We start from the raw sequence: 13185 nt of genomic DNA, 5'->3' as shown, positions 1-13185 counted from the left end.
TCACGCTCAACTCGCATCTTTGTATTGTGTGGCAACAAACATTCTTATTTGTAAAGAAAAATGGCTTAAGAAAAACTGTGTGAACTCTATAATTATTTGTATTCATTTTTGTTCATTTTTATTTTGCTTTTTCACTACAGAAAAAAATGCTTTTTAAATATCAGACACTCCTGTGAATGTCCGCTCTTCAACACTGCTCTTTTTTTCTTCTACTTTCTGCTCTAATATGTTTTGTTGATCTGAGACTTTAGAAATACCCTGGTTTAGGGAAAGAGGGGAAAAAAGAGACAAGTGCGGCGCTTCCTCTGAGCGTAATACGTTTTTACCGACAGTAAAAAAAAAAAATTATTTTAATTGTGGTTATGCTCACCTTCAGTCAGTAAGAAATGCATGTTGAGATTCTCAAGGAATCAATTCTTTAGGCAACTCTTCTCCATATCTTGTATAATCCAATAAGGTGTGCAACTCACTTTGGAGAACTGTGTGTTGATCCTGCTTCAGATCCACATAGGTGGTAAATTCAAAGGGTAAAAAACTATAAGCAAATGTGGCACTAAGTACCTTAGGATCTTTGAATGCATCCACTTCCAGTGAAATAAAATGTTAATAAAAGTTAATTTATTTTCTCAAAACAAAAAGAAGGAAAAAAAATGATATTTTTACAATATTTTTTAAATACAGTATAACGCGTTTCGGCTGCTATTTTTACAGTACAGCCTTCATCAGGTAACAAAAAACAAACAAACATACAAAAGCACTATAAAGTGATGTTACAACCTCCAAGTTTTCTTATTTACACCGTGCTCCAAATTATTATGCAAATTGGATTTAAGTGTCATAAAGATTTAATTGTTTTATTTTTCAAATAAACACGTGGATGGTATTGTGTCTCAGGGCTCAATGGATCACTGAAATCAATCTTAAACACATGTGATAATTAGTTTTCCAGGTGATTCTAATTAAAGGAAAACTACGTAAAAATGATGTTCTGCGTTATTAAGCAGGCCGCAGGTTCCAAGCAATATGGGAAATAAAAAGGATCTCTGCTGCTGAAAAGCTTTAAATAGTGGAATGCCTTCATCAAGGTATGAAAACATTAGATATTTCACAAAAACTTAAGAGTGATCATGATACTGTGAAGAGATTTGTGACTGAAACAGAGCACAGACAGAGTTCATGCAGATAAAGGCATAATGAGGAAGGTTTCTGCCAGACAAATTCATTGGATTAAAAGAGCAGCTGCAAAATATCATTACAAAGCAGCAAACAGTAATTTGAAGCTGCTCGTGCCTCTGGAGTCCCTCGAACCTCAAGGTGTAGGATCCTTCAAAGGCTTGCTGTGGTGCATAAACCTACTATTAGGCCACCCCTGAACAGTGTTCACAAGCAGAAACTGTTGCAGTGGGCCCAGACATACATGAAGACTAATTTCCAAACAGTCTTGTTTACTGATGAGTGTCGAGCAACCCTGGATGGTCCAGATGGATGGAGTAGTGGATGGTTGGTGGGTGGCCACCCTGTCCCAACAAGGCTGCGACGTCAGCAAGGAGGTGGAGGAGACATGTTTTGGACTGGAGTCATGGGGAAACAGCTGGTAGGGCCTTTTTAAGGTTCCTGAAGGTGTGAAAATAACCTCTGCAAAGTATATAGAGTTTCTGACTGACAACTTTCTTCCATGGTATAAAAAGCAGAAACGTGCCTTGAGGAGCAAAATCATCTTCATGCATGACAATGCACCATCTCATGCTGCAAAGAATACCTCTGAGTCATTGGCTGCTATGGGCATAAAAGGAGATAAACTCATGGTGTGGCCACCATCTTCCCCTGTCCTCAACCCTATAGAGAACCTTTGGAGTATCATCAATCAAATGATCTATGAGGGTGGGAGGCAGTTCACATCAAAACAGCAGCTCTGGGAGGCTATTCTGACTTCATGCAAATAAATACAAGCAGAAACTCTCCAAAAAACTCACAAGTTCAATGGATGCAAGAATTGTGAAGGCGATATCAAAGAAGGGTTCCTATGTTAACATACAACTTGGCCTGTCAGGATGTTTTGGAGTTAAATAGCTTTTTTGTTCAGTGAATGTGACCTCCTAATGCTGCAAATTCTACTGTGCCTAATAATTTGGAACAGAGCATTTTGAGTTGTTATTCATTTTGGAGATTATACTGTTATCATTGGGAGGTTTCTTCAATAAAATTCAATGTATACTCTAACGGGTGATGACTTTTATTAGACTGACTGTGATTTGCACTGACCATTTAGGAAAATCCGACAAAAATACAATTTGCATAATAATTTGGAACATGGTGTATGAGGGTTCCTAGAAGGGATTAGCAGGGCGGGATCCGAAATCGGGTTCTCCTCCCTGACTAATATCTGCATGGTAGTGTCTAAAGAAACTCATTTTTTTTTATATATATATATATATATATATATATATATATATATATATATATATATATATATATATATATATATATATATATATATATATATGTACATGAACAGTTTAATACTTGTATTCTATCGAAAATGAGCTTTTAAATACATGGTGTTACATTGTTGCAAACAAACATAACATTATAGGTGTAGGTATAAATATACGGTAATTCTAAATTTAATTAACTCTAATGCTTTATCAAATATACTACTATCATCTCTACATGAATCAATTCATCCCATTTAAAAAAAAAAAAACTTTGTAAATTCCCCCCCCCCCCAAAAAAAAACCCCAAAAGGAATTTTTTTCTGAAAAGGAGAAAATTAAACTTTTGTTGTATTAACCCATGCACGACTGAGTTATTCATGGCAAACCCTTACACATTCTCTACAACATCATTAAGTCCATTTGGATAGAGGCTTTGTAACCTATATATCCAATAGGACTCCTTACGGTTTAATTTGTTCCTGAACGAAAACGGATCCAGCGGCAACATACAGGAGTATATAGATGCTCTTCAAAGAAATGTAAATGTTGTAAGACCATTGACCATGGAGCTAGGAGTATTCGATCTAATACTACTGGGGAAACGATTAAGATTAAGCAGAGACTCACATGTAGAACGGATTTTGTCATCTTCAATGCGGGCTCCAATACGTGGGACGAACTTCCCAGGAATTGAGCGCTCGGATGAATAATCACCGCTATAATGCAAAGAACGGGGAGATTAAACATAGTCTGTCCCGTCATCTCCTGCTGAAGCACAATAAATGCTTCTGCATCACGGTCACACCGCTGGAACATATACCAAAAGGGGCTAATAATAGGAACAAATTATTAAACCGTAAGGAGTCCTATTGGATATATAGGTTACAAAGCCTCTATCCAAATTTTTTTTTGGATTTTTCTTTTTGGGATTTTTTTACAAAGTTTTTTTTTTTTTTTTTCTTTTATGGGATGAATTGATTCATGTAGAGATGATAGTAATATATTTGATAAAGCATTAGAGTGAATGATATTTATAATTATTTTTAGACCTGTACTTATAATGTTATGTTTGCCCGCAACAATGAAACACCATGTATTTAAAAGCTCATGTTGGATAGAATACAAGTACTAAACTGTTTATATATGATATATATATATATATATATATATATATATATATATATATATATATATATATATATATATATATATATATATATATATATATTCTCTCTAATATATAAAGCTGAATGTGTGTATGTATGTCCAGGATTGGCATCTGAACCGTCGCAGCTACAGGCACAAAATTTTGCACAGTCACACGTCTGGACCCCGAGAGCGTCATAGGCTATGTTGTGAGGTGAAATTTTAACCCCGCGCTTTCCAATTCACCAAACAATTTTGCCCCTATCTACATAATGGGGAAAAAATGAAAGGAAAAGTGTTGGAGGCAAATTAACAGCTGCCAGATGTGAACAAGGGGGACTTAAAGAATGAGAGTGATGGCGCCAAAGAGTATATACTGTACAGTTGCTAAGGTGGGGCCCCGACATGGGATAATCACCACACCACCACGGGGATATGAACACACACACAAAATGCGCCACACACTACCACGTGCTCGAACACATATACCACCCTCAGCGCACATTTCACCACACATACACCAACCTCGCCACATAAAAGTTGAAACACAAAAGTCACCGCTCAAAACTCGCCACGCGCAAAACTCTCCACATGCAAAACTCGCCACACGTGCAAAACTCACCTCATGGAAAACTCGCCACACGCAAAACTTGCACACGCGGAAAAATTGCCACATGCACAAAAGTTGCAACACATGCAAAAGTTGCCTCACCCAAAACTTGCACATACTCAAAAGGCACCACACATAATACTCACCACGCGCAAAACTCGCCATGCGCAAAACTTGCTGCACACAACTTGCTACACTAACCTGTCACATGCAACTCGACACACAAAAAGTTGCTACACGCATGTCGCCACACAAAACTCATCTCACAAAAGTCGCTACATGCATGTCGCCACACGCAACTCAACACACACAACTTGACACACGAAACTCGCCCTAAAACACACACAAGTCTGGTATTATCCTTCAAAAATAAAAATCTGATTAATAAGCTGACAAACTACAAGAGCAACAAATGTACCATATAGGAATCCGGCAGCTGTCAGTCACATGACCAGTCTATTATGTGTATGTGGGAGCTAATATATACTGCCAGGGGGTGGGCTTACTGTTGGCTGGGGATTTATCAGGCTGCCAATTTAGCTTACAAATACTGAGGTAAAAATACTGACCAAATAACGTGTGAACGAGGTCTAATACAGGAGATGACATACAGATATATACTATATACAGGAGGAGATGACACACAGGTATATACTATTTACAGGGGAGATGACACACAGGTATATACTATATGCAGGAGGAGATGACACACAGATATATACTATATACAGGAGAGATGACACACAGGTATATACTATATAGAGGAGGAGATGACACACAGGTATATACTATATAGAGGAGGAGATGACATACAGGTACATACTATATACAGAAGGAGATGACACACAGGTATATACTATATACAGGAGCAGATTACCTACAGGTATATAGTATATACAGGAGGAGATGACATACAGGTATATGCTATGTATAGGAGGAGATGACATACAGGTATATACTATATACAGGAGGAGATTACATACAGGTATATACTATATATAGGAGGAGATGACATACAGGTATATACTATATACAGGGGAGATGACACACAGCAGGTATATACTATATACAGGGGAGATGACATACAGGTATATACTATATACAGGAGATGACATACAGGTGTATACTATATATAAGGGAGATGACAAACATGTATATACTGAGGTGAAAATGAGAGGTGTGAGGTGAAAATGAAAAGGTGTGAGTGCAAAATGAGAGGAGTGAGGGAAAATAGTGGAGTGATCGGAAAATGACAGATGTGAGGTCGAAATGACAAGTGTTAGGGGGGAATGAGAAGGAGTGAGGGGGAAAATAAGAGGAGTGAGGGGGAAAATGAGAGGTGTGAGGGAGAAAATGAGAGATGTGAGGGGGAAAATGAAAGTTGTGATGGGGAAAATGAGAGGCGTGATGGGAAAATAAGAGAAGTGAGGTGCTATAACTAACCACAGATATTTACTATGCCCAGGCAACGCCGGGCTCTTCAGCTAGTTTAGATTTACAATCTCCATGCTTTTCTCATGGTCATCTTTATGTGGCCTGTTCAAGAGTTGGAACAGCCAAAAATCTGTTTGTCTTTGCACCTGAAGGAAAAACTAAGAATGTCGTTTATCAAAAGGCTCTCGAATAAGTAGTAGAAGATTACTTCACATTACTTGGCCAATTTAGTTAAATCTGTGTGGAATATCTCTGGTGTTGAAATATATGTTGTAAAATGCTTCTATTAGCTTAGTTTTTGCCTTTTAATAATTACATTTCTATTTGTTTTGTGGTTTTTTTGTGCAGAATACATTTTTGTTAACACATTCTATTTTGCTAACAGCAGTTATTACCCCGGGCAAAGCCGGGTAGTACAGCTAGTATATATATAATCTCATTAGACAATACCATGTAGATATTAGTCCGGGAGGAGAACCCGACTTCTGGTCCCGCACTGCTAATCCCTTCTAGGAACCCTCATAAATATGAAAACTTGGAGGTTGTAACACTTAATAGTGCTTTTGTATGTTTTTTTTTTTTTTTAAATAGCAGCCGAAATCCGTTATACTGTATTTTAAAAATATATTTTTTTCCTTTTTGTTTTGAGAAAATAAATTAACTTTTATTAACATTTTTTCGCTGGAAGTGGATGCATTCAAAAAATCCTAAGATGCTTAGCACCACATTTGCTTGGAGCTTTTTCCCTTTGTTGATCTGGGCGCCATTTGTTCTGTTAGTTTGTTTTTTTTAATTTTTAATTTTGTGTATAGACCTAGATAATGTGCATGCTTACAGTCACCACTAAGGGGCGCTCAGGAGCTTACTGAATGTACAGCACAAAGAGGCTGCAGTGCTTACCTGTCCAGGTCTCTGAACTAGTGAACTCCCAGGGTGCAGCAAACCCATGTGACAAAGATGGTGGCAACACAGGTGCAAAATACTGATGAGGCCATCACTCATAACCTACCAACTCATGGAGGGGTGATTGCTTAGTATAGGATTGCACAAAAGGGGCCTGTATAGGGCGCTGGTCACACACAGGCAATGCACAGTTTCTGGTTTACAGCCTGTTAGTGACGCCCTTACTATTAGATCAGGCGGGCTGCCCAGCACTATACACTGTACATGCATCCCATGAGGGCAGACACCCTAGTTTCCAAGGCCAAAAATATTGGGCCTAGTTGCACACTGAAAAATTAAGTGCAAAAGGTTATGATTATGAGTGATGGCCTCATCAGTATTTTGCACCTGTGTTGCCGCCATCTTTGTCACATGGGTTTGCTGCACCCTGGGAGTGCACTAGTTCAGACACCTGGACAGGTAAGCACTGCAAAACCTTTGTGCTGCATTAATTCTTGAATTTTTGGAGGATTTTTCTCCTCATTTTGTGGCTTTTCTATAAATGCTGATTATACCCTAAATTCAACAATAATGTACTATGCAGCACGTTCCTAAACTACGCCTAGTGGTGACATAATTACTTGCATTTAAAGTGGTTGTACCAAATGTGGACGTTATCCCATATACATCCCAAACTAACTGTCGGGACCCTATGCATTCTGAAAACCGGATCTCTGAAGAGTCACGTATGAATGGAGTGGTGGTTGATCATGCGGTTTTCCGTTCCATTAATTTTCAATGGGAGCTCTGAAGACCAGTCAGATTCTGAGCTTGTTTTTCTCCAATGGACTTATTAAGAAAAGGATCAAATGTAATGTCCAAACTTGATAGAAACCCTTTAACTGTGTGCAGGGGAGCTCTATGAGGCCCCAATACCTCTTAGAAGTATAAGGGATAGCAGCACAGTATAATAATAGTAAATCAACTACCGTAAATCTCACAATGCTGGTGCCGGTCGCTGCCACTAGAGAACACTGCAGTCTGGCTGCATGGGGCAATTGTTAATGGCTGTCATCTGTACATACACGGTATCTAATGAATACAAGTTATTGAAACTGTTTTCCTTTATCTGTAGGTTAAACTGAAGCCAGTTCCCTTTAACCACGAGGAATCAAGATGAATACAGGTATGAATCCAGTAATATAGATCGCTTCTAGGCAAAGTTTCATGTATATTACATATTACTGTTCAGTAATGTCTCTTTCTAAAGTATTAAAACTCGTATGTGTATGTCTGTGTGTGTATATATATATATATATATATATATATATATATATATATATATATATACATATATAAATTGCTGATTGTTTCCCCTCTCGTACCACCAAAAGAATGCAGTTATAACAGTTTTTGTATCACGAGATGGTACCCCACATCCCACAGGAAGGAAGCCCCTGTAGAGCTATTGCAACTTGAAAATTAAACTGTATTGGAATACTTTGATGAAAAAAAAATCACTGCTTCATCAAGCCCCAAAATCCCTGCATCCATGATGGATTAAAGAACATGTGTTCTCTGTCCTCTACTGAGGAAACACAGGCACTAGAGGATTCTGGGTAAATTTATTGTATTGATTCCATTTTCTGGAACTAGCAAATAGGTAAAATATAACTTTTAATTAGTTAAGCAATAATAGGTTACCAACTAACTTAATAAAAAAGTGCTTAAGTACCAGTGATTAGTGTGCAAAAATGGACGCAACTTGCATTCCAAATCAGTGTGTGGGTTTTTTTTTCCAATAGAGAAGCTTAAAGTCTTATTTTTAATTGCAACAAAGCATTTTTTTTGAAAAAACAATGTCCCATTGGGCCCATATAAGGAAAGGAACCAACTATGGGTATATTTAAGCCCAATGGTACCCTAATACACAAAGATTTAGGTTGGTGCTTACAATGGTTCTCCTACCGAAGTAAGCGGACCTACTCTCAATATTCCCATGAATAATTGCAGATCATATCAACACAGGCCCAGCCTAGGAGTGCAATGAGAGACAAACGTACACTGGGGTGCTACAAGTTGCTTCCATTTTTGCACACTAATAACTGGCACTCAAACACTTTTTATTGCTTAACTAATTAAAAGTTATATTTTACCTATTTTCTATTTCCTGTTTACCTTTGGGTTACACCTCGTAGCTAAATAACTAAATTGATTCCATTTTCTACCATATCAAAGTAAAAAAAAAAAAAAAACTAGATTGGCAGAAATGCTGAACTGTAAAATGTGTCCTATTATGAGAGGACTGTTTTTCTATTGAAAAATGCATCAATAATGTTATGGCAGGTACGTGGCTCAGAGGCAGGGGATGAGCGAGCCGCTGCAGCCCGGCCAGATTATAGACTGTAGGAGCATTTCACATTATAGCTAGGTAGTAGGAAGATGCAGTTGTACAAAGCACCTCTGTGGGCGACCATGGACCTGCCAGCCCAGCGCCAGTGGTGGCATGTCAAACTGGACTCTACCAAATGGTTGGCAAAGCCCTAAAAGCAGTTTTAATAGTGGTGTGTCACTTTATAACTAGTATTTTTATGTAAATTATTTGTAACTACAAGATACAAAAATTTCCTTATCTAAAGAACCTCATATTGCGTTTTCCATGGGAAAAGTATTTGCTATGAAAGGGAACTTGACAACTGGCGATCCACAGGCAGGATATATCCGGTATATTTTTATCTGAAACACTGTAGCTTTAAAGGCCGGTGGGGACTGAGCTTCACGGGAGACTAGTCAGACACCCGGGTCCCTGGCAGCTTCTCCCCTTCAGTTATGGAAGGACTTGGAAAAGCAAAGTATTTGGTGAAGTGCTTCTCTATGAAAGTCAGTTCACATGATAGGGACACGTAAAGTAGCGGACAACCCCTTTAACTCTTATCTAGGGTTTTTTTCCTTTTATGCAAACTGTGTTTTGTTTTGTTTTTCCTCCATCTTTAAATTGGATCAACATGTGTCCAATAATACTTAGGGCACTTCATCAAAATACGACAACCGAATCCCACGTCATTAAATGTTTGGGATAAAGAAGAGATCCCACACAATGTATTAAAATCAATATTTTTATTCAAGCCAAAAAAAGGACTGTAAACAACAATAAAAAAGCAAAATGCTGTCTAGAGGACACCAGAAATATCTAATAGAAAAATTCCCCACACGTAATCAATAGTCAATAATAAATGCCGGAAATGCCTTAATATCAACCAATTTGATGGTATATACTGTTGTTAAAATCTAACACATAATTATGTAGAAGCTTTCACAGCAATAGTAGCCATTCAAAAATCAAAAACCTATTCTACACATTTACAAGATGTCACCAGGCTCAATATCTCAAAGGGAAGATTATATTAACATTAACGATCCTGTGTTAAAATTAACAAACAGGAAAGCAGGAGACCTGTCTATATACATGCCTATAGCCTTCCCTGGTATACAATGGTAGTTTAGGGTGGTATAAAAATAGTGATTTTAATACATTGTGTGGGATCTCTTCTTTATCCCAAACATTTAATGATGTGGGATTCGGTTGTCATCCTCCATCTTTAAATGTATTATATCATTAAAAGAATAATAATCATCAAACAAGTAAGCTGTGATGAAAAGTGTATTGAAGTGTCATTTCGGAGCCGGTCACCTCTGGGAAGGAACCGTCCGTGACGGATCCGGGGTTCAGAATGAAGGACTTGGCATCTAGCCCCAGAAGTGTAAGATTTGTCATTCTTATCACCTGAGAAGTGATTATTTTTTTTGCAAAAAAGCATGTCAGGCATGCAAGAAGCCTGGAAATCAGCTCAAAATATGTTTATTTACTGAAAACTATGACCATGGACAAAAAAAGACCCTAAAGAAAGGGAAATCTGTCAGTCACCAAACAGGACAGATCAGCCATGGTCACTCTCAACCATTCATTTAGTCCCCTTTTATATTTCGTCTTCCAGATGTGGGAAATCAATTTATGACTTATCATCTTTCTCCAAATAATTCAATGTACAGTAAGTGGGAATCTAAACAACAAAACAAATGTCCATAGCCATCATTTTTTTTTTTCCACTACAAACCACTGACTGTCCCCAAGAGAAGTAAATCTTGCCGAGAGAGACTTGCAATGTGTGGATTGGGATGTGGTTACTGGTATTCTGGTATTAAATGGTAAGCAAATGAGAAATGTGAATGTGTCTAAGCGCTACTATTGGGGCTTAGGCACAAGTGCTACAATGGGCCTTGTTCACATCACAAAAGAGGACCAAAGGACGTTTTAGGTTGGTCAGGCCGGTATATGTCGGCATAGTAGAAAAAAAGTATGGAATAGCATAGTACATTGTGGTGCTCCATAAAATAAACTGCTCTAGGCACTATGTACAATGATGTATGGCCAATGCATCCCACTGTAGCACTGTAGTTGGATGTGTCGCAGGCCTCAAAGGGGTTGTCTGGTCTCAGGGTACAATTGTGCCGTCACTCTACTTGACTGCCGGCTTGTGAACCTCACAATGTGATTTGCACACTAGCGGCCACGTTCCAACTAGACCTGTTCAGCCTCGCTCAGTACACGTGTATTAAGCAAGGCGCGCACAACTAGTCAGCACATGACCACATGTTTGCAAATCACATACTTACTATCACGTACCGGCCATTCCCGGAAAATCCTCACAGTGAGCAGCGCGCGCGCTGAGGGTTCACAAGTCTGCAGTAATATAGAGTGACTGCAGACTTGTATCCCCCTTACTATGGGGTATATTACTATAGCTTTACCTGGTGTATATAAATCATGTGAAGGCCATTAATGTGAGCTGAAGATGAATCTTTTTTGCCTCCTAATACAAGGTAGAAGTGCAGCGGCGGTCCTGTGCATACTCATGTGTATATCTGTCCTGCCATCTTCTCTTGTTTTTGCACTAAAAGGCCACAAATTCACAAATCAGTGCTGAACATTGCATGTGCTTGCCGTGTCTGTGTTTTGCTTGCATCACTGTCACTTTGTGTGCTTCCAGATAGCGGTGGATGTGCTCGCAAACGTGCCGCAATGTCTGTCACACTAACAGCTGTGAAGAGAGTACAAAGTTCTCCCAATCTGTTGGCTTCAGGTATAGCAACTAACCAAACAACAGAGATGACGTCCACTTTTTATTGCAGCTCTCACCTTTCCTGCCTGCTGTGAAGCATCTGTGTGTCTCCCGCTGCAGCTCCCATGGGTGCATAGCTGACATCTCTCCCCATATTGCTCAATTCATCTGGCATAATAAAACCAACCCTTTTATTATGGCATATAATGGCTGCCGTCATGTGCCCTGTCCATGTCTTCATGCCTTAGCCATTTTACAATAGTGACTGTTATACCTGGCTGGGAAATGACATAAAAAGGTATAATCATTAAAAACTTACCCAAATGCCTTTATAGGGCGTTTAGGCATCACATAGTCACGTCTACACGTTACATTTATCAGAAGGACTGCTTCCTTTTCCTTCCAATGGCCGGTAATTTGTACAGCCATACCCGCAGTAATCCGCTCATCACCTAGGTAGTCCTTATATAAAGTGGTCGTGATGACGCAGACTCTGTAATCCACTGCATGTAAATTCTGCTGCAGCTTCTCAGAGCACCGCAGGCTACGTTCCCATAATGAGCATTCGGGGAGTTTTTCATGTTGCAGATTTTTCGCACTAATTTCGTAAGTTTTTTACCTGCTGGTTGTCCGCATTGAATGCAAGTCTATGGGGAAAATCTGTACATAAAACTCGGCGCACCCGCCAGAGAAATGGACGTATTGCGGATTTTATACACGCACCGCAGGTCCGTTAACACAGCGTAAAAAACCCCGCAGAGGGCAGCAGATTTCTATGAATCTCATCCACTTTGCTGGAACGGTAAGAGGCTGCGTTTCTTCTGCAGCGGAAACACAAAGCATCAAAAACTCATTGTGGGAACTTAACTAAAATGGCAATTTATATAAAGATTGCTGCAAAATGCATAGAAGAAAACGTTTGTAGCTTATATCTATTGTAATATGTACAATTTCACAATGTAAACTGTAAAGCTCAGAGGTGGTCGGCGACTAGAAATATGTCAGATTTTTGCCTAAACTACAACTATTTATTGAAAGCTTACGGTAACTTGTTTTTTCCCTGTAACAAAAATCTTGCATTCCTGTTTTATTCAAGTAGCAAATCTGAATGATGTTCTTCTGAAGTTTTCTTGCTATGTGCACATATTAATTAAATGGATGGATACATTTCGGCATCTCTTGGCAGAAAAAAGCACAACTTGTTTTTGTTGCGTTTTTCCCTGTGCTTTTGACTGATTTGAAGGCACTCAATGGTGAAAAACGCACAGAGAATTGACATGAGACAGATTACTTTCTGCACCAAATCTGCGATCTCGGTGCGTTTTTGCCATGCAGATTTTCTAGTAAAGCCTGAAGCAATCCTCATGGCAGCAAAGTAAAGAGAACCCTGAAGTGTCCTGCACACGTTGCAGATTTCGTGCAGAAAATAATCTGCAGCGTGTCAATTCTCTGTGCATTTTTTCCTGCATTATTCACCATTGACTTCTCTCAGATCAAGCAAAAAAAGCATAAAAAATGCGGCAAAAACACATCAAAAGCGGCGTTTTTCTTGCCAAGA

At 38.8% G+C, this 13185-nt stretch overlaps 1 protein-coding gene across 6 annotated transcripts in view; it reads left to right on the top strand.

The window, feature by feature from the left end:
- SORBS2 (sorbin and SH3 domain containing 2) overlaps positions 1-13185 on the top strand; it is a 298577-nt gene that overhangs the window by 142817 nt on the left and 142575 nt on the right. For all 6 annotated transcript variants that reach the window (XM_077279625.1, XM_077279629.1, XM_077279627.1 and 3 more), the window contains 2 exons: positions 7643-7693; positions 11556-11648. In XM_077279625.1, coding sequence (XP_077135740.1) covers positions 7684-7693; positions 11556-11648 — 103 coding nt within the window. In that variant the 5' untranslated portion in view covers positions 7643-7683. The remainder of the gene's footprint in view (positions 1-7642; positions 7694-11555; positions 11649-13185) is intronic.

Source organism: Ranitomeya variabilis, chromosome 1 (genome assembly GCF_051348905.1).
Source record: "Ranitomeya variabilis isolate aRanVar5 chromosome 1, aRanVar5.hap1, whole genome shotgun sequence".
In the NCBI taxonomy this organism is placed as follows: Eukaryota; Metazoa; Chordata; class Amphibia; order Anura; family Dendrobatidae; genus Ranitomeya; species Ranitomeya variabilis.
The sequence above is the reverse complement of the archived record's forward strand: the minus strand, read 5'-3'. Positions and strand labels throughout refer to the sequence as shown.